This window comes from Erpetoichthys calabaricus, chromosome 3 (assembly GCF_900747795.2).
Source record: "Erpetoichthys calabaricus chromosome 3, fErpCal1.3, whole genome shotgun sequence".
In the NCBI taxonomy this organism is placed as follows: Eukaryota; Metazoa; Chordata; class Cladistia; order Polypteriformes; family Polypteridae; genus Erpetoichthys; species Erpetoichthys calabaricus.
In genome coordinates this window covers 2,774,396-2,796,856 of record NC_041396.2, presented here as the reverse complement: position 1 = coordinate 2,796,856, position 22,461 = coordinate 2,774,396, and the positions used below count along the sequence as shown (strand labels likewise).

Sequence of the window (22,461 nt, the reverse complement as noted above, 5' to 3'; positions counted from 1 at the left end):
TGGACGACGGGCGAGTGACGTTACATTATATAGTGCCTTTCCAGTTCAAGTGCTGATGCTTCAGTCTTTTCCAGATTCCCGCAGTACAATGAATGGCGAGTGAAGAGACTTGCAAGGCAGTGGCGGAAATCGAATCAGAGTCCGTTAAACTGAATGATATATAGCGCCTTTCTGAAAAGTGCAAAGGGGGGGATGTAGAAATAGCTAGGCATTCACACAATGCATTTTAAAGAATGGACTGAATGGTGGGCACTGCTCTTTACCTCATATGGTGCCCTTCTGCCAGCTCTGCACCCCACCATGGACCTCATTCTTCTTATTTCAAAGCAAATGAAGTCGCGTCACCAGAGTGGAGGTCACACTGCGAACATCTGAGATCCACGCAATTTGAATTTCAGCACCCGTCTCATTTTTTTGGGGGGGTCTGTGTTTTGGTGTAAACTGGGAGTCCTGAAGGGGTCTCAGCTGCTCAGTTCTGAGTGGCAGTAGGATTGGCATATGTGGCGCCCCCTACAGGCACACTGCCCTTTTCAGTGACATGTGATTGGGGGACATCTAGTGGACATGACGGTGAAGTGCACTCACGAGGTAAACCAGGGGAGCATCATGGGAGTTGGGACAGACGTGAACACTGATGGGACACTGAAATGACTGAACATCTGCCATGAATAAAATCTGCGCAAAACTCGAATTGGGCAACAGTCCTGACTGCTTTGTCTACTCCTGGGGTCTGGCGCTTTGCTCTCTCGGAGCTCAGTAGGTGGCGCTCTTGTGTCCTCCATTTCTTCCACTGATCCCAGTGATGATGAGGAAGGGCAGCCCAGCTGCTGCTGCTCTGGAAAGTTCTCCTTCATGTTGTTAAGCAGAAATCCTCTCTCCAAGTTTGGCCCCCGTGGTCTCACTAAGCTTTTCACATAGCAGCCCACCCGTAACTCGTGGTGCGTCCTTGTCCTCGGTCTCGGGTTTACATGACAGGGTTGTGGAGCCGATCCTTGGAGCAGTGGAGAGCAGAACACCTGAGCCGAGTACTGGAGCTCATCAGTCTGAGAAAGGCGCTATATAAAGACACGGTGAAGCTGAATGAGATGTTAGCAGGGGACAGACGAGCTGCAGGGTGTAGTGACGCCTCATCACAGCTCAGGGACCAAAAGCTGACTTGGGGGGGACTCTGAATTGTGGATGGGATTGGCTTTGTGTCCCAAACATGACATCCAACTTGGACTCTGGGCTGAGAAAGAGAAAGAGTGGAGGAGCAAATGTGCCAGTGTGACCATGTCAGTCACTAATGGCCATCAGAAACCCTGAAATGAGGAGGAGGAGGAGGAGGAGATGGGGACTTCATGAAGGAGCTACAAACAAACGGACAGATAAACGTTAAAGGAGCTACAAAGACGGCGTGGTGGGCGGTGGAAGGACAAACTGGAATCAGGCAGAATTTTGGGGCGCCGACCGGGCCGTCCGCTTAGTAAACAACAACAAAAAACCGAAACAAAGAAACACACAAATGCGCCGCCCCCAAACCCCCCCCCCCCCAGTCCGGGGCTCCTCCTATCGGGAGTGGGGTCTCGCTCAGACCCACCACAGAAAAGCCGTCCCTCCTTTATGGGACGGGGCTAGGTGCCCTTATTGGGTGGTCTCTCGGAGCTGTGAGGGAAGAAGAGCAACAGGGCAAAGTTAGCGGTAGCCCCCCCAAACCCAGTCCCCCCCCCCATTAACGGTGGGCTATTACATACCTTTGCCAAGCCCCCAGAAGGGACAACGGCTAGATGGGATAAGGCGCTATAGAATAGAAAGATGGAAAAGAACAAGGCTGGGTGCTCATCTGGCTTCCATGAAGCTGTAGGTGGTCCATAGCGGCATCATGCGATGGATGAGACCACCAGTTCAGTGTTGCGTTTCCTTTATTTTTCTGATTCGAGTTGATAATCTAACTGATGGACTTGTGGCATTGGTGACATTGTCACAGTGCCCCCTGCTGGTGGGCGGCAGTACTGCTGGGTACAGTAGAAGCTCCACCCCTTGGGATGTGGGGGTGACACTTAAAGCTGCCATGTTGCGCCGCTTTGCCCTCAGAGGTGGTCCGATGTGCTCACCAGACCCCTCTTGGGACGCCCTGCTGAATGCCAATGCCTTTGTCCTCGCAGCTGCCAGCCTGGAGAAGACGTACTCACACGCCGAGGAGCAGCTCTTCAGGGACATCTTCGTCGGCTACAACAAGTGGTCTCGGCCCGTGCCCAACATTTCTGACGTGGTGATTGTCAAGTTCGGCCTGTCCATAGCGCAGCTCATCGATGTGGTAAGTGAACACGCCGAGGTGGGGGGGGCTGCTGTGTCATGGCACCAAGGGGCTCTGCTGTACGTAATCTGCAGCTACGAGAGAGAGAGAGAGAGAGATGGACGTGAAAGGCACTATATACAGTTATACAGACTGATGTGAAAGACACTACTGTATATGAAACTATATAGACAGACAGACAGGCACTATATTTAAGATAGATATGAACGGTGCTATATAACATTATATAGATACAGCAAAATGAAAATGATACAGTTAGATCTAGAAGGCACAATGTAAAATGACATAAATAAATAGACTGGAAAGGTGCTCTATGAAATGATATCAAGATATGAAAGGCACTATACACTTGTATGATAGATAGATAGATAGGGGGCGCTCTCACTCCCTTGAACCCTCAGATCAGATGCCCGACACCAGATACAAGTCCAAATGTTGACTTTATTAATATAAATAACTGCACAAAGCACCCTCCACTCCACAATTCTCAATAAACAATCAATAATCAAATACAATAATCACAATCCTCCACTCCCAGCAGCGCAGTCACCCTTCCTCCCAACTCGGCTCAGTCTTCTGGAGTTTCCCATAATCCTTATAGTCCATGACCCGGAAGTGCTTCTGTCCCTCAGTCCATGTGACTTTCTGTCACTTCTGGGTCAGAGCAAAACTCTTCTGTTTCATCCTGGAAGTACGTCATTCCCTCTGTCGCTGTGACTAAGACGCACTTCCGGGTTACAGGGTCAAATAACAGTCCCTGGGCCCCCCTGCAGCGACTCCTGGCGGCCCCCATGGTCTGTGCATTGAAAGTCCAATGTCCATAATTCCCTGCTGGCATTCGTGGCACCTCCATGCTGCAAGGAGGGCTCCAGCTGGTGGCCTGGGGGTGTTGGCCAGGATGAAATGGCCGACCATATCTCACAATAGATAGATAGATAGCGTAGCTGGCAGGATTAGATAGCTAGCTAGCTAGCTAGCTAGCTAGCTAGATAGATAGATAGATAGATAGATAGATAGATAGATAGATAGATAGATAGATAGATAGATAAAAGGCACTATATAATAGATAGATAGATAGATAGATAGATAGATAGATAGATAGATAGATAGCGTAGCTGGCAGGATTAGATAGATAGATAGATAGATAGATAGATAGATAGATAGATAGATAGATAGATAGATAGATAGATAGATAGATAGATAGAAGGCACTATATAATAGATAGATAGATAGATAGATAGATAGATAGATAGATAGATAGATAGATAGATAGATAGATAAAAGGCACTATATAATAGATAGATAGATAGATAGATAGATAGATAGATAGATAGATAGATAGATAGCGTAGCTGGCAGGATTAGATAGATAGATAGATAGATAGATAGATAGATAGATAGATAGATAGATAGATAGATAGATAGATAGATAGATAGATAGAAGGCACTATATAATAGATAGATAGATAGATAGATAGATAGAAAGGCGCTATATGCTAGATAGATAGATAGATAGATAGAAAGGCGCTATATGATAGATAGATAGATAGATAGATAGATAGATAGATAGATAGATAGAAGGCACTATATAATAGATAGATAGATAGATGTGAAAGGTGCTATATTAAATTTCATAATCTGAGAAAAGCCACTACAGTATATTAAACTGCATGAATATCTAGATATGAGAAGTTCTATATACATAAAATTACGTACATAGAAATTAATGGCACTATATACAATTACATCGATACTGTAGATAAGCAGAGACAAACGAAAGGCACTATATAAAGTTACACAGATAGAAATAAAAAGTCACTCTGTACATTTACACAGACAGACAGACAGACAGACATGAAAGGCGCCATATAAACCTGCACACATAGATAGTTAAAGATCTAAATAAATTACATAGATAGAAATGAAAGGCACTATATAAAATTGGATTGCTCCACACACCTGCCCAAGTCCTTCTGCTGTGTGGCACTTAATGCCAGTCCTGGCGGGCACACCTGCTTGTCAAAATGCTTCACCCAACCTTCTCCAAATGGCCACCTTCTTCATTGTCCACCCTGGAGTGAGCCACGACCCAAACTCAAGGAGATTGGGATGAGACAGAGGAGTCCAGAAGGGTGGGCTTACTGTAACCCCAGAAATGATGCCCAGGTGTAGTCCTGCTCTGACGTATATAGCACCCTGCACAACGTGAACAACGAGAAGCTGCCTGGCATTCTGATGTTACGATCAGCAGAGGGGCACACGTGAGATGTGGGAGCAGCCAGATGTCACCAGTGACCGAGCAGGCAGCTTGTTTGTTATCTTGGGGTGTCCATGAATGCCACTTGTTATGTGGTGGCTCGAGTGACAGCAGCATGTCACCTGTGCCTGTCATGTTGTGTGGCATTCACTGACTGTGTCTCTCTGCTTTCCACCCAGGATGAGAAGAACCAAATGATGACGACCAACGTGTGGCTCAAACAGGTAAGGTGGTCAAAAAGAATAAAGTGCTGACCTCAGGTTGCCCACTTGGGGTCCGAGGCTGTGCCCATTCCTATTCTGCAGCCACTGCAGTGTCAGTGAAGTTCAAGCGGTGGGCTGTGAGTGCCTCCCCATGGCAGGGCACCACACTGGGGGGGGGGGGGTCTTATATCCTCTTGTGGGGCCACCATTGAAGTAAGGTCACTGCCTGGCAGTGCTGCCACCTAGTGGCCAGGCATGAATTGGCCCCAATTTCTGATCTGATTCTCCAGACATTCTGATTGCAGTAACTTGAAGAAACACAGCAGGGCCAGCACCTGGCAGGAGTGGCAGTGATGACACTCAGGGTGCTGCCCACTACTGCCCTGGGGGTCCTTGGAGCTGCCTTAACATTCCATTCCATCGGTTTCTTGTCTTCCAGGAGTGGAACGATTACAAGCTACGATGGAACCCGGCCAACTACAACAATGTCACCTCAATCCGGGTGCCCTCTGAGATGATTTGGGTGCCGGATATCGTGCTGTATAACAAGTAAGTGAATTGGGGGGTGTCATTGGCCTGAGGTGGTGGTGGTGGGGGGAGGGGGTGTCCTGCTGTGTCCAGTTGTGACAGCCGAGACACCAGATAGGTGACACTGAAACCTGAGCTCGGTGCCCATCTTGTCAGTCTGCCCATCCATAAACTACATTAGGGGCATCACTGGGGGAATGCAGGACTCGAAAGCAAACATCAGCCTCCTTCAGCCCCCCCCCCCCCCAGCTGAACAAATGTCAAAAGTAGAATTTCAGCGTCTACTCATTTCAAAGCTCACTGAGGAGTCACAACCACTGCAGTTCATCCTGCTATAGCATCAGGAGCCTAAAAATAGGGTGGGCACCGTCACTCGCGCACTTCCACATGGCACTGCTTCAGAGCTGCTGTCCCCAATACGTCCTCTTTAGTCGTCACAAGCAGCATCAGGTCACCAGGAGCCTCCGTCCCTCGTTTGATGAAGGGTCGCGCCATTTGTTGGTTCACAACGGCGTCTCCCTCAGCTCTCCGGCACGGCACTCATGAGCGATACACCGCCCTCTAGTGTTCAGATGGCGCGTGATGCCCTAAGGACTCCAAATCCCTGCTTGTCCTTCTTTGAGCTTCAGATGAGGTGTTATTCCTGCCTTGTGTCCAACAGTTGCTGGGATGGGCTCCATCTACGCACGAGACCCCACCTCGGGGAGGCGGATTACGAGAACTGAGATGGAGACGGAAGGATGAAACCAATGAGGGGGCGATAAGACCCCCTACTGCCTGTTGGCTCTCCAGTGCTTGACGGTGACCCTATCTGTGTGTGTTTTTTTTTGCAGTGCCGATGGGGAGTTTGCAGTGACCCACATGACTAAAGCCCACCTCTTCTACAATGGTAAGGTGCAGTGGGTGCCCCCCGCCATTTACAAGAGCTCCTGCAGCATCGATGTGACCTTCTTTCCATTTGACCAGCAAAACTGCAAGATGAAGTTTGGCTCCTGGACTTACGACAAGGCCAAGATCGATTTGGAGCGCATCGAGAAGAACGTGGACCTGAAAGACTACTGGGAGAGCGGCGAGTGGGCCATAATCAACGCAGTGGGCACCTACAACACCAAGAAGTATGACTGCTGCCACGAGATCTACCCTGACATCACCTACTTCTTCATCATCCGCCGACTGCCCCTCTTCTACACCATCAACCTCATCATCCCCTGTCTGCTCATCTCCTGCCTCACCGTGCTGGTCTTCTATCTGCCATCCGACTGCGGCGAGAAGATCACGTTGTGTATCTCTGTGCTGCTCTCCCTCACCGTCTTCCTGCTCCTCATCACCGAGATCATCCCGTCCACATCTCTGGTGATCCCCTTGATCGGCGAGTACCTGCTCTTTACGATGATCTTCGTCACGCTGTCCATCGTCATCACCGTCTTTGTGCTCAACGTTCACCACCGCTCCCCCAGCACGCACAAGATGCCCCGGTGGGTGCGCACCGTCTTCCTGGACTTCATTCCTCGCTGGCTCTTCATGAAGCGTCCCGCACCGGATGAGAAGGACCATCATTTCCTTCAGCCGTCCCACCAGTGCCATTACGGAGAGGGCAACATCAGCACCTCCAAGTACTGGCTGGAAACGGACGTGGACCACAAATACGACGATGCGGAGCTGGGCATGCCCTCCTTCTCTTCCCTGACGATGACCTCAAACTGCCTCGGGCTGGGGGGCCGCTCACCTCTGGAGCACAGCCTCCATCATCGCCTGGAAGGCCAAAGTCGCTATGTCAGCAGCAGGGTCAACCCCAGTCCTCTACGGCCGCCGAAAATCGACAACCTGATGTCCGACTCGGGCTGCTCCATCTCACCCAGCATCCTCCGGGCCCTAGATGGCGTCCACTACATTGCGGACCACCTCCGGGCTGAGGACACGGATTTTTCGGTAAGTCGAGGGGGTGAGAGAGGAAGTGTGTTTGACCCAACACCACAGTAAAAGTTCACGTGACATTAAAAGAATTCGTGTTTAGCAGGTCTAAAATTAAAATGCCATCCGAACGCGTCTCGGGGCGTGGGCGGGCGCTGAAGTAACGGGGAAGACCCCCGGAGAGGAACGAGAAAACTGGGGGTAAATGCAAGCAGCAGCCCAAGCCAGAAAAGTAAAAATCAAATAAATAAATAATAATAATAAAAAAGATATATATATATATATATATATATATATATATATATATAATATACTGTACATAATGCCGTGAAAAAGTATTTGCCCCCTTCCTGATCTCCAAACAATACAAAAGACACCCTGAGTAAACACAATACACCATTTTTAAATGACTATTTGATATTTTGAATGAGAAAGTTCACCAATACCTATATCACCCATGTGAAAATGTAATTGCCCCCCCCAACTTAATACTTGGTTGTTCCACCTTCAGCATTAACAACTGCAATCAAAAGCTTCCTGTGACAGGAGATCCATGTCTGGTACGGCTGTGGAGACCTTTGGGCCCAAAGTTCCCTCCAGAATTGTTTTAGTTCGGCCACATTGGAAGGTTTTCGTCTATGAAGTTCTCATTTAAGGTCCCACCTCAACATCTCAATGGGGTTCGAGTCAGGACTTTGACTGGGCCTTTTCCAAAACCTTCTTTTTGTTATTTTTCAGCCATTTAGAGGTGGACTTGCTTTTGGGCTTTGGGTTTTTTGTCCTGCTGGATAACCCAACTGCAATCGAGCTTCAGATCCTGGACTGATGACCGGACGTTCGTCTTCAGTACTTTCTCAACTCTCACTTCCCTTAGTCGTCCAGGCCCTGAAGAAGCGCAGTGTCCCCATAACTTCACACTTCCACCATCTTGTTTGACTGTGGCCATGATGTTCTTATTGTGGCAGGCTGTGGATGACTTTACAGCAGATGTTCGCAGGATCCGTGTCTTCCAAAAAGTTCCAGTTTGGACACATCAGGCCACAGGAGATTATCTCAGGGGTTTTGGGGTATTCAAGGTGTTTTTGACTAATGTTAGGCAAGCCTTTATCTCCCTCTCATTTAGCAGAGGTTTCCACCTTGCGGCTCCCCCAGTTTCACTCAGCGTTCTTCTAACGTTGGAATCATCAGCACTGACATGAACTGAGCTGGAAGAGGCCTGCAGGTCCTTAGATGTTCATCGGGGTTCTTGTGTGACGTCACAGATGAGTTTTCTGTGTGCTCTCAGAGTCATTTCCCACCGTTCTGAGTTTTCTCCATGTGGAGTTTGCTGGAGTTCCAGGGTTTTCAAGATTGCTTCGTAACCCTATATTTATGTTATGATACATTTCAGTAACCTTCTATCTCAAGTCTTCTGTTTTTTGATCAAGACCTGGTGTGCTGCTTCTTGAGATCTTTTAACCAACTTCACCTTGTTGGAAAAGTTCAACTGAAGTGACGTTCAGATTCAGCAATCAAACTCGGGTGTGTCGAGTCGCCCTTGAGATGTTGGCATTTCCATTTGGTTCACTAATTGACCGAGTGACTGAGGGGGCAGTTACTTTGTCACACAGGTGACATTGGAGCTGGTGAGCCGTTTTCCTTCAAAAAAATCAAAGGATCATTAAAATAAACTGTGCATTGTGTTTACTCAGGGGGTCTTTGGTATTATAACAAATCAGGGAGCGCTCTCTGAGGAGTAAACCGCAAGACAAGGATTCTAGTTTTATATTATGTACACTGAAGAACCTTCAACAACAAATCCAATCAAGTGAATAATATGCTGAATAATTATTATGAAAGTAAAGTTAAATAAATTGGACTCTGCAGCTGCATAAATAAAAGGCAAAGCCCCACTGGAAAAAGACCCCAAAAGTCTACGCTTTGTACCTCATAGCTGTATGCAAAATTTGGTTGACCAAAGTGAAAGTGTCCTCAAGTTATCATGTTTACACACACACACTTCATCTTTCAGCTGCTCCCATTAGGGGTCACCTCAGCGGATCATCTTCATTCATATCGTCCAGTCCTCATCATCCCATCACCTGCATGTCTTCTCTTACCACATCCATAAACCTTCTCTTAGACCTTCCTCTTCCTCTTCTAGCACCCTTCTCCCAATATACCCCTCATCTCTCCAAACCAACACAGTCTCACCTCTCTGACTTTGTCTCTCAACCGTCCAACTTGAGCTGACCCTCTAATGTCCTCATTTCTAATCCTGTCCATCCTCGTCACACCCAATGCAGATCTTAGCATCTTTAACTCTGCCACCGTCTCCAGCTCTGTCTCCTGTGCCACCTTCTCCAACCCTTATAACATAGCTGCTCTCACTAGACACACAAACACACACACAGACATAATTCCAAAAATGGCATCTTTGGACTCGGGAGGTCTTAAACATCGAGATTCATCAAAATCTCAAGATTGAATATTTGGACAATTACAACACTTTCCCTGTACTTTGTATACTTGACTCAGGCGCCGCAGCCTTTCCAGCAGCTCTGTGTACAACTTTACCTTTCTCTCAGTATGCTGCTGCTGGAGTATGTGAATCTCCCCTTGGGATTAATAAAGTATCTATCTATCTATCTATCTATCTATCTATCTATCTATCTATCTATCTATCTATCTATCTTATCCTGCCTACTACACTAAATTAAAATCTATCTATCGTATCCTGCCTACTACACTAAATTAAAATCTATCTATCTATATCCTGCCTATTACACTAATATCTATCTTATCCTGCCTACTACACTAAATTAAAATCTATCTATCGTATCCTGCCTATTACACTAATATCTATCGTATCCTGCCTACTACACTAAATTAAAATCTATCTATCTATCTTATCCTGCCTACTACACTAAATTAAAATCTATCTATCTATATCCTGCCTATTACACTAATATCTATTGTATCCTGCCTACTACACTAAATTAAAATCTATCTATCTTATCCTGCCTATTACACTAAATTAAAATCTTTCTTATCCTGCCTACTACACTAAATTAAAATCTATCTATCTTATCCTGCCTATTACACTAAATTAAAATCTATCTATCTTATCCTGCCTACTACACTAAATTAAAATCTATCTATCTTATCCTGCCTACTACTCTAAATTAAAATCTATCTATCTTATCCTGCCTACTACACTAAATTAAAATCTATCGTATCCTGCCTACTACACTAAATTAAAATCTATCTATCTATCTTATCCTGCCTATTACACTAAATTAAAATCTATCTATCTTATCCTGCCTACTACACTAAATTAAAATCTATCTATCTTATCCTGCCTACTACACTAAATTAAAATCTATCGTATCCTGCCTACTACACTAAATTAAAATCTATCTATCTTATCCTGCCTACTACGCTAAATTAAAATCTATCTATATGAGAAAGTGCAAATTTGAAACAATTATGAGTTATGAAGAAGCCAAAAACATCAGGGAGGGGCAAATACTTTTTCACAGCACTGCGGGTGAGTCATGTTATATTAAAACTTGTGTTGACAGCACTGTCTTTCTGTATGAGGTTCCTGTCCCCCCAGTCACCGCTGTGTTACTTGTCACTAGAATGATTCGTAGACATCAAAAAATGTTCGGGGCTGCCATCTGTATCTTATGCCCAGGCTGCAAACGGGTAAAACTGGCTGTGCTGTTCACAGGTCAGAGTCCAAAACAGAACTGATTTAGGTTTGTGAAAATGGTGGATTTAAAGGCAGAGACCGGAGATGATGTCATCAGTACTGACAGTGAGTGGCAACGAGAGGTGGAGTGGTGGCTCTGAGGTTAGGGATCTGCACTGGTCATCAGAAGGTTGCCAGTTCGAATCCCATAAATGCCAATAGGGACTCTGCTCTGCTGGGCCCTTAACCTGCAATTGCTGAGTGCTTTGAGAAGTGAGAAAAGCGCTATATAAATGCAAAGAATTATTATTATTATTATCTGTAATGTCATCAGGACCGGGAGTGACATCATAGAGGGTGCCGAAACCGGAAGTGACGTCATCAAGGGCTCTGGAAACAGAGGTGATGTCATAGAGGGCACCAGAACCAGAAGTGATGTCATTGTGGGCGCCGGTGCCCGATGAGATTTCCCGTGCGTGGTCTGCAGAGGGTCGAGAGACCTGGTCTGGTGTGGAACTCCCATCATTCAGGCCCTTTAGCTGCCTCCCATGGACACGGGTGTGACACACGTCAGCTTGCTTGTACCTGCGGTGCGAGAAACAATGGCTGCCCCTCTTGTGGTTTGCACAAACGAAGAGCAACGTGCAGTGATTTATACTCCGAGGGTGTGCCCAGTGTGGATATTTATCAAAGACTTTGTGCACGGTATGGAGAAAGTGCTTTGTCACAAAGAAGTGTGTATGAATGGATAGAGAAGTTCAAGGAAGGTCGCACAAATGCCTGCCATGAAGAAGGAGCCGGACGCCCGTCCACGACCGATGACAACGTTGAGCATAAACGGGAAACGATTGTCTTGAATAGGCGAGTGACGGTAGACGATGTGGCAGACCACAGCCAGGGCTCTGCCTACGCAATAATCCATGATGAGGATGAAGATTCACGCCTGATGAAGAGAAGACAGCGGTGCAGTTGTGGCTCGCAGCTCAGCATAAAACATTTCTTAATGAAGGAGTACGAAAGCTCGTTGACGGACGGACAAAAGCGTATTGAAGAGCAGGGAGATTAAGTCGAAAAACGAGGGATTTGTCTTTTCTGAAAGTTGATTAAAATAAATTCTACAGTCGGGGGGCGGACCTCATACATCCTGGAATTGGATGAAGGGCTTCGTCAGTTAAAAAATAAAAATAAAGGAAAAGAAAAGACAGTTAAAGAGCCGACATAATAAAGAGTAGCTAAAAGAAATAAGAGGGAACAAAGTCAGGGCCGAAGAGAGGAGAGGAGGTGAGAAGAAGCGAAGATGAAGGGGGAGTCGCTCATGAAGACCCCACAGTGAGCTTCGTGTCAGACAACACAGACGGAGAGGTCAGGAGATGGGACGAGTTCTCCAGTGGGCTCCCTGAAATGTTCTGCTATGCAGCTGTGGTGGTCATGGTGACCAGTAACCTGACAGATGGCTGTAAACTGGCACATTCATTAATGATCTGCTATGGCTGGCGTCTAGAGCAAGTGGCATTGCCAACACAATCACCGACATGGTCCAGTACAAAGCCTTGGTAGGAAGATGAGAAACGTTGCACCACCCAGGTGATGCTGGCACAGTTAAGCTCCATTCTGGTATTGAGAGGCTAAGAACTTGCCTGATGAAGACGCCATTAGGAGGGTCCTGATGAAGGTCTGCCTGAGGGCAATGAGGAACGACTGTCTGTGTACATAGAAGTGATGTCCGTGGGAAGGAGAAAGCAGTCAGGACTAGCAAACCTAAATATCGGGAGAGTACGGCAAGTATCGGTATGAAGGGAGGGTCTGCAAAAGGGGGGATTTTGGCCTTGACCTCGTCATTGAGAGGTTGACTTACCTCGGTGGTGACATTCATGTGACTCTGGTGACTATGAAGTCAGTAGATGGATTGGGAGAGCATGGCAGGGTCATGAGGTCGCTATGTGACACAAAAGGACGAAGGTCCAAGTCTTTAGAGTCCTGGTGCCCCCTGTTTGTGAGACATGGACGTTATCCAGTGACCGGAGATGAACACTCGACTCCTCCATGTGTGTCTCTCTGGAAACTCCTTGGGTCTCGCTGGTTTGACTTTGTGTTGCTCATGGAGTCCCGAATGAGGCACATGACCTGCATGGTGATTACCCAAGGGTGATCCGGCTCGGAGGATTCTCATTGTCGAGGACCCGAGTGACTGGACCAGGCCAAGGGGGACACCCACGTAACACCTGACTGTGGCAGATAAGTGGGTGGGACTGGACCTCGTGTCTGCCCTGGGGGTTTGCCAACCAGGATCCCGAGCTGTTTTGTTGTGTGGTGTGTGTGCCCTGACCTGACCTTGGCGAGAGACGGAGTGGAGATGAAGGACCAGAGGGGTATGGAGAGTAGATGTTGAGGGCCTTGTCCAGCATATAAGGAGGGTATCCTTTATTATCGATGAAGAACCTCCTTATCACGTGTGCTTCTTTACAGATGTCCACCCCATTACAGCAGAGGTGGCCGAGTCTAAGGAATCGTGAGAGTTTTTAGTGTACCAAGGATGGCAGGGGCTGTAGAGAAGGTCACTTGGTGGGCTTGTGATAGGCAGAGGTGTGAAGTCCTGGAAAGCTGATAGACAGTCTGGTATCTAAAAATGGTGGAAACATCAACTGTAACCCTGAGAGACGCGGGGGGGTTGGCAGATAAATCCAGTTTCTGTCGCCGGAGGCTTCACCTCGTTTTGTTTGATTCAAAGCCAAGTTAGGAAGAAATGAAACAACAAAAACGTTGGTACAGCGAGGTCTCCTTCTAGTGACGCAGGTCATCAAACGAGCAGGCATTGTGGGTAAGAAGCTGTTCTCACACGCGTTGAGATGGCGGATTGTGCGCGTTACGCAGATGAGGACAAGAACTCTGGGAAACACGGAAAAGTAAACTCAATGAATTCTCTCAAGTGAGCGTTGGTGTCATAATTACTAAACACATTTCAGAGCCCGTTGTCCCCAAACTGTAGGCCCAGTGTTGCTCGTCTCTGCCAGTCATGTGTCTGCCACACTGACCCCCCATTAGCGCCCAGTATGGCTGCACGTTTGGCTTTTTGCCAACTATGAAATTTGCATGAAAAGATTTCTGTCTCCATTGTTGTTGTCATTGTCATTCAGTCACAGCGGCCCTCCGACCATGATGACATGCGTTGGGGACCGGGTGGCCCTCGGTTTGACAGTTGCTCTTTTTTTTTTTTTGTGATTTCCTTTCAGGTGAAGGAGGACTGGAAGTACGTTGCCATGGTGATTGACCGGATATTCCTCTGGATGTTTGTCATCGTGTGCCTCTTGGGGACGATTGGCCTCTTCCTGCCCCCGTGGCTAGCAGGCATGATCTAGTGGACTCCAAATCTCCGGCTCGTCACCCTCCAAAAGTGGAAGGACCAGAATGTAAAACGCTGCCATCGATGCGCAGGACACTTGGCCAGACTTTGCTCTTTTTCCAGATCCAATGATAAAAACCACAATAAAAAGATGGATGTCCATAAAAAAACCAAAAAAACCCACCACAATCCACGGTCGTTCTTCCATCAGGTGAAGTGAGTCTACGAGTGGAACTTCAGTCTGTCTGTGGGGACCTTCTAATGGCTTTGATTGTGACTGCATATCACCTAATCTGTCACCTCCACATTTGAATGCTAATCAAAGTTCACTTTTAGAAGTTTATCGTTTGTCTTTCTTTGATTTGAACCCGAGTCCTTCTTTAGCAGACTTTGTGTGTGTGTGTGTGTGTGGGGTCTCATTCAGCGCAGGCCAGGCGGTCAGTGGAGACCCTGCACCTTCAGAGAGTCTTCCGACTTGACACTTTTGTCATTCCTTGTTACGTTGAGGCCTTCGTTTCAATTCCTTGTTTTTCTCCCCTCATCAAACACTCAACACCAGAGAGCGACTAAGCGAAGACGTGACATTTTTAGATATTTTTGCTAAATTTATTAAAAAGGCAAAAAGTGAAATGTCTCCTAGACACACAAGCGGTGGCTGACAATGACCGGGCCACGGCCACAAAAGAATTTCCTGCAGAGCTTGGAGATGGAAGTGTGGGAAGGCTGCGGCATTGAACGTCCCCAAGAGCACAGGGGCCTGCAAAATTCTTGAGCTCTTCCTGGAGGTTGGCCGTCCAGCCAAACTGAGCAATCGGGGGAGAAGGGCCTTAGTAAGTGAGGTGATGGTCACTCTGGTCAAGCTCCAGAGAAGCTGTGTGGAGATGGGAGAAACTTCCAGAAGGACACCAAAGACCTCCAGACACTCCATTGAGGAGTTTGCAGCTTTATGTTATGGTTAAGGTTTTGGGGAGGGGCTAATCTAAGTCAAGTCAAGTAAACCATGTGACAAAAAACCTGCAATCTGATTGGGTGTCTAGTGGAGATGTGGAGATTTGCAACTGGATTCATCTTGAAGGACAACCATCACTGCAACACTGGGGTCTATGACAGCCTGCCCACAGTAAAAGACACACGGAAGCCCCCTTGGAGTTTATTACTCTTGGACTGTAAGAAACCGAGACTGAACTGTCTGAGCTCAGTTTGAAACATCATGAGACATCTGGTAGAAATCTCTTGGGCGATGGTATTCTAATGGTGGCTGGGAGACGAGTCAGGGAAGATGGAAAGCCGAATGGAGCAAAGCACAGACAGAGATGTCCTTAATGAAGATCTGCTCAGAGCATTTTGGACCTCAGGTTGATCTGGTGGTCCGGACTTGAACCCAACCTGATGACAGCTGACCACCAATGATCTCCAGCCAACCTGACCGGACAGAGCTTGAGAAGAATTGTAGAAAATTCCCAAACCCTGGTGTGTGAAGCTTTGTAGAAGACTTCAGGCTGGAGTGGCTGCCAAAAGGGGCTTTGATGAAGTAGTGAGTGGAGGGTTCGATGCTTGCACAAATTCCTAACATCCAGTTTTCGTTTTCTCATTCTGGCACATCGAGTGTTGCCTGAGGAGCAAAAAAGGAAAAGACTTTAGCAGAAGGCTGCAACCTACCAAAACATAAAGATGGCTTTCTGAATACTCCATATAAAGTGACCCACACAGGCGGTGGCACTTAAATCAATGACTCATGACCCCCTCAAGCCCTTTCACAAATTACAAGCTCTTTCTTCTTTGGTTGCTCGTCTCTCTTCAGAGACCACCACAGTGATGTCCCTCAAGTAGTCCGGAGGATCAGAAGAACAAGCGAGTCACTGTGAAGGCCACTTCGCCCGTCACATTCCTGATTGGCGTCGATTCGCGACTCCCCTTGGGGTCGCACCGCTGACATCGAGTCCACCGATACCACGAAGTGGCAGAAGGTTTCAGAAAACAAAAGCGAAGAGCGACGACGACGTAAGGGTGCATTGAATTCTGACGTTCATGGCCACTCGAAGGGGCTGATGATGGAAGAAGAAGACACATAGAGAGGGGGGAGCCACTTAAACCTCCACTAATGTGTTAGATCCCCCTGGATGATGCAACGGCAGACATCTTGCGCCAGGCTGCTCACCACACATCAGCTATTAGGTGGTGAAGGGGTGAGAGTGACAGACAAGGAATGATTAGGGGGTGGGAATGACCACGCTGTGGTGGGCAGTTTACCCAGGACATCAGGAAACACCCAGGGGTCTTCAATGACTACAGAGAGTGAGGACCACAGTTTGAACATCTCATCCCAAAAGGGCGGTGCCATTTTGACAGCAAAGTGTCCCCATCACTTGCACTGGTGGCATTGGGATCCACACACAGACCACCTGGTTACTCACCCCCTGCTGGCCTCACCATCACCTCTTCCAGTAGCAACCCAGGCTTTTTCCAAGATGGTCTCCCATCCAGGTACTGGCCCGGGCTGAAGACGCTGAGCTTCAGGTGGATGACCTCTTCTGATAATGAATGTCGAAAAAAAGGAAAATGAACAAAAACGAGCTGCGTATAATAAAAATCAAGAACAAAGAGGTTAGGAGCAGCACTGATCAAGGAACCACCTCTGAAGTGCAGTTGGCATGGCGGCTGGACGGAGCTCACAATCAGATCCATTCATTCCTCCTTCGGTTTAACAATGCAGGGTGCTGCTAGGCCTCGGCACCACTGGGCACATCGAGTCTTGAGGTCCTGACTCTCTGTGGTCATTAAAGACCCCTGGGCATCCTTCACAACGAGTGGGGTGTATCACAATGCCCACCAGGGCCTGTTTGTTCTGGTGCCCCTAATCAGTCCCTGTCTCTAACTGGTTGTCTCTCTCTCACCACTTCACCACCCAATAGCTAAAGTGTGGTGAGTGTACTGCTGCACAAAATGGCCGCCGTCGCCTCGTCCAGGTGGGTGCTGCACATTGGGGTGGTTGAACTGGCTCTCCACTCACTATGTAAAGCGCTATATAAATGTAAAGAGTTATTATTATTATGATGTTAAAAAAGCTTTCCGTTGTGTCCGCATCAATCATCCTTGACCACGCCCCTCCACCCCACTCGCCCAATCGTTACTCCTACTGTGCACACGCTCTCTCTGTCCCACCTCATGACTTTAATGCAGTCGCCTATAATGGCAGTGCAGAAAAGCAAATTATCTACTCAAGAACATCAAATTTCATATCGCAATAGAAAAAGTGCGGCAAGAGCTGTTAATGAACGTCGAAAAAACGAAAATGAACAAAAACGAGCTGCGTATAATAAAAATCAAGAACAAAGAGAGGTTAGGAGCAGCACCAATCGAGCGCGTCGCTGTCACCCACCCCATGACAAACCAACCTCAGGATCCCAGATGAGGACCCGAGTGCAACCACGCGACGGGTGACACCTCAGCACCCCACCAGTTCAGATGGAACGGAGCAGTGGGAGGCTTTTAATGGTGGCAGGAGTGCCAATCCTGCCACCGACCCTCAGGTTCTCCCTGCAGGTTGGAGGGCTGGACGCAGATTAACGTCATCCTCAGGACAGAGCCATGGCAGATTAAGGGCCCTCCAATGGAGTTAAGTCACCTTCACAGGATTTGAACCGGCAGCCTTTCTGATTGGCAGCACGGATCTCCAGCCTCAGAGCCACCAGACCGCCCAACAAAGAGAATCACCCAATAAATGAGAAAGAGAAAAATATCGAAATATGTGGAAAAGCAACGTTTATAGAATGTACAGAATAACAGCAGTGTGTTTAAAGAAAGTGAATAAATCTCAAAATCCTCGTTGCACTGACTCGTTCATTCTTTGGGAGAAGAAGCCATTCAGTTGCTGCCAAATCAAAGTCTTCCTCATCATCAGAGGTGACCCTTCGACCGTGTAGAGCCGCTGTAAGCAGACCAAAGACGTGACAGTCGCATGGAGCTGGATAAGGCCAGGTATACACTTCACGTGATGCATGCTCCAGCGGACGCTCCTGCTACGCAAGTGTTTTACTGTTAATATTTGCACGCGTACTTTACGTAAATCTGAAAGAATCCAGCAGGTGGCAGCGTGAGATATCATGTCCGTTCAGTCTGCACTTATTGAGCGTCGGCTTACAGAATTATTTTGACCTTCCATTCATTTCCAGATGGGTGACTACCTTTGAGTTCACTCTGCATACGCACCTTCCCTGGAGTTTTGAGGAACTTACACTAATAATATGTGAATAATTACTATACAGGGGATCAAAGAAGCTGTCAGATGAGTAAAACAGAAAAAAAAGTACAAAAAATTGACGTCACCACCCTCAACGTAAACTGAAACAGTCAACTAACCCGCAGTGGAAGTCGCACAGAATGTTTTTCTCTCTCAAGACCAATAAGTTTCCAATGGGAGATTTTTAAATGTCAGCTTTGTACGGCGTAATCTGTTCAAGATATCTCAAAGAGAACCAAACTGTCTTTGAAGAGTAATTGTGCCAAATTTCAACAAAATCGCTCCATGAGGGGCAGACAGACAGACAGACAGGACTATTGCAGTTGGCACTTCTTGTTTGATATGTGAATGCCCTCAGAAAAGCAGCACTTGCAACGACCTCGACACAAACTCAATAATCCACTGCTGAGATCCCCCCTCTGATTCAGCATATAGCCAAAGGGTGACATCAACTTGGCCCCACCTCTTGATGTCATGGCTGTCCGTCGATCCGACGATGATGATGATGCTGTCCTTCTCTGTCACTCCACCTTCCTGGTTGTACTTTGAAACAGAAAAAAGGATGGATGGAAGAAAAAGCCTTCGCAAAGGATAATGGGGGTAAGTGAAGGGGGCACAATCTGCAAACCACACCGCTTCACTTCCTGATTGATGGGAATCCACGAGGCAAACTGTGTGCAGAATGACAAGGGACGGTAGGAAGTTGTACCGCTTTGGATGGCCCCTTGGTGGGATGTGGTGGAATTGGCTGAGTCAGTCTTCATCAGGACCTCACCTCTGACCTTGCCTCCATGGGTGGTACATGACTCCCAACGGCATCGCTCAGGGGGTCACTGAGCACACAAACCACTCCGTCACGTTAAGGTGCTGATTCAGTAGCGGGACCTCTTGGGCTTCCACCAATGGAACACACAGAAGAGACGCACATTTAAAGACACAGTATACAAATGTTAAAATTATACACAAACATAACAGAACATCAGAACAATCTGGACGAGAACAGGCCATTCAGCACAACACAGCTCACCAGTCCTGTCCACTTATTTCTTACAAAGAAACATCAAGTCGCGTTTTGAAAGTCCCTGAAATCCTCCTGTCTACCACACTACTTGGTCGCTTATTCCAGGTGTCTGTCGTTCTTTGTGTAAAGAAAAACTTCCTAATGTTTGTGTGAAATTTCTCCTTCACAAGTTTCCAGCTGTGTCCCCGTGTTCTTGATGAACTCATTTTAAAATAACAGTCTCGATCCACTGGACTCATTCCCTTTTAAACACGTCAGTCAGCTCACCTCTTCAGCTCTTTGAATCTTTCTTCATAACTCATCCCCGTAATCAGCCTAGTCGCTCTTCTCTGGACCTTCTCTTGTGCTGCTATGTCCTTTTTGTAGCCTGGAGACCAAAACTGCACACAGGACTCCAGATGAGGCCTCACCAGTGTGTTATAAAGCTGAGGACAACCTCCTGTGACTTGTACTCCACACGTCAAGGCGCTCTATAACCTGACATTCTGTTAGCCTTCTTAATGGCTTCTGAACACTGTCGGGAGTCCACTACGACTCCTAAGTCCTTCTCATAAGGTGGACTCTCGATTTTCAGACCCCCCCATTTTGTATTCAAACCTCACATTTTTACTTCCTATGTCTAATTCTTCACATTTACTGACATTAAATTTCATCGTCCACAAATCTGCCCAAGCCTGTATGCTATCCAAGTCCTTCTGTAATGATATAACGGATTCCAAATTATCTACTAATCCACCTATCTTGATATCATCTGCAAACTTAACCAGCTTGTTCTTTATATTCCTATCTAAATCATTTATAGATAATAAAAATAGCAGCGACCCCTGCACTGTCCCCTGCTGGTCACCACTCTTAACATCAGCCAGTTCTGATGTGGTTCCTCTCACCATCACCCTCTGCTTCCTGTGTCTGAGCCAATTCTGCACCTATCTAAAAACATCACCCTGAACTGCCACTTCTTTTAGTTTGATGCACAACCTCTCATGTGGCACCTTATCAAATGCTTTCTGAAAGTCCACATCAATAATCTCATCTGCTCCACTCTGGTCGTATCCTTTTGTTTCCTCCTCATAGAATTCCAGCATGTTAGTAAAACACGACCTCCCTTTTCTGAACCCATGCTGACTGCTTAGAATACCTTCTGTCCTTGCCAGGTGTTGCTCGATCTTATCCTTAATAATTCCTTCCATTAATTTTCCTGTGATGCCCGTTAAGCTTACTGGCCTATAGTTGCTTGGATCTGCCCTGTCACCCTTTTTATATAATGGGATGATATTTGTCATTTTCCAGTCCTTCAGAATCTCTCCAGTGATCAGTGACTTCCTAAAAATATGTGTCAAGGGTTTATATCTGCACTCGCTGGCCTCCTTAAGAACTCGAGGGTAAATATTATCTGGTCCTGGTGATTTGTTTGATTTCAGCTTATTTAATCTCAGCAGCTCTTCTCCCTCTACAATTTCCAAATCCCTCAGTACCTCCTTAGTAGTCCCTGTTACTGCTCTGAGGTTATCCACTTGCTCACTTGTGAACACCTCAGATAAATGTAAGTTTAGCTCATCCGCTATTTCACTGTCTGTATCTTTTAATTCTCCTTTACTATTTCTGATGCACTTGACCTCCTCCTTGACTGTTCTTTTACTACTCTTAGCCTTATCTGCTATATTCCTCTCCAACTGTCTTTAAGCCTTCCTGATATCCTTCTTAATGGTACTAGAACTTGCATAAATATAATAAGAATAATAATCCAAAATGAATAAAAATTAAGAAATTCAAATCAGGGAAAAAAATCTATGAATGATATTTTGCACACCGGACTTAGCTGTTCATTCATGATGAGGGGCTGGGAATATTCATACAGAGTGGGCACAAGTTTTGAATGGCGGACAGAGAAATTTGTACGAAAATACGGTGCAATTGGCTCGTGGATTAGCATGATGGCGGCTTGACTAAGGGGCTCCACAGAGGAAGTTCTCTGAACATGGAGTTTGAATTACTGTGCTGTGAAGTTCATATGAGGAGTGTTATCAGGATGAACAAACGAGGATCCAAATACCTGCAACAATGCGGATTGTTCACTGTTGCTGACGCACAGGGAGGGCTCTACGGCGAGTGAGTGGTCCATTGTTATCGCAATCACGCCTTTCATCAGCCAGCCTCTGTATTGTACCCCCATAACCATAACCTTGTAGCGGACTACAAAACCCAGCTAAGATTCACACCGCCTTTGACGGTGATTTTATTTTTTCGGTGGGGATCCCAAGAACGCACCCAGCGTTGGCCCGACTCACACACACTCCCTCAGAGAGACAAAAAAGCAACTGATAATAAAACAGAAATCGAAGAATGTATTAAAACAATAATAAACGAAATATAACTACACAAACCAAACAATCCCACCCCAGTTCCCTTCCCTATATACAATAAACACGGATTCAACAATAACAAACAACTAACAGAAACCACACACGATGAAGTCCATGAAAAACGATGGAATGAAATGATGGAGACGGACAGTCCAGAGATCAGCACGCTGTATGTGAATGTAAAGGTCAGGCCTACCGGTATTGACTGATGAGATGATGACACATGACAGGATCAGGAGCGCGCCTTTCTTTCTTCTCAGGTCGACAACAAATCCTCAGACAGTCCTCATGCAGCAGGAAGACACCAGACAGTCCATACACCGAACAGGAGACGATTCAGGACAAGACAAGAATCCATGGGTAGTAAAACGGGAAGGCAAACAGAGCGGTAACTTCAGACACGAAACAATAAAAAAACTCCCTTCCTCTGTAGAACTGGCCTCCTTTTAAATCTCGCACCAGCCTCCTTGTCCCCAGCAGCCCATGCACCCTCAGCAGACGACCAATCAGAGCCACTGCAGGGACTTCTGGGAATTGAAGTTTCATTGCCTGGTAGCGCCGCTACGATCTGGTGGAAGAAAGAAGAAAACGCCACAAAAGGAAGAGCATGACACATAATTTAGACCT

The 22,461-nt window shown here is 46.7% G+C and overlaps 1 protein-coding gene across 1 annotated transcript in view; it reads left to right on the top strand.

The window, feature by feature from the left end:
* Window positions 1-14,360, top strand: part of LOC114647711 (neuronal acetylcholine receptor subunit alpha-2-like) — a 33,485-nt gene extending 19,125 nt beyond the window's left edge. Inside the window, exons 2-6 of the mRNA XM_028796344.2 lie at window positions 2,145-2,296; window positions 4,732-4,776; window positions 5,195-5,304; window positions 6,117-7,212; window positions 14,101-14,360. Of these exons, the coding sequence (XP_028652177.1) occupies window positions 2,145-2,296; window positions 4,732-4,776; window positions 5,195-5,304; window positions 6,117-7,212; window positions 14,101-14,226 (1,529 nt within the window). The 3' untranslated portion in view covers window positions 14,227-14,360. The remainder of the gene's footprint in view (window positions 1-2,144; window positions 2,297-4,731; window positions 4,777-5,194; window positions 5,305-6,116; window positions 7,213-14,100) is intronic.
* The last annotated feature ends 8,101 nt before the right edge of the window (window positions 14,361-22,461 follow it).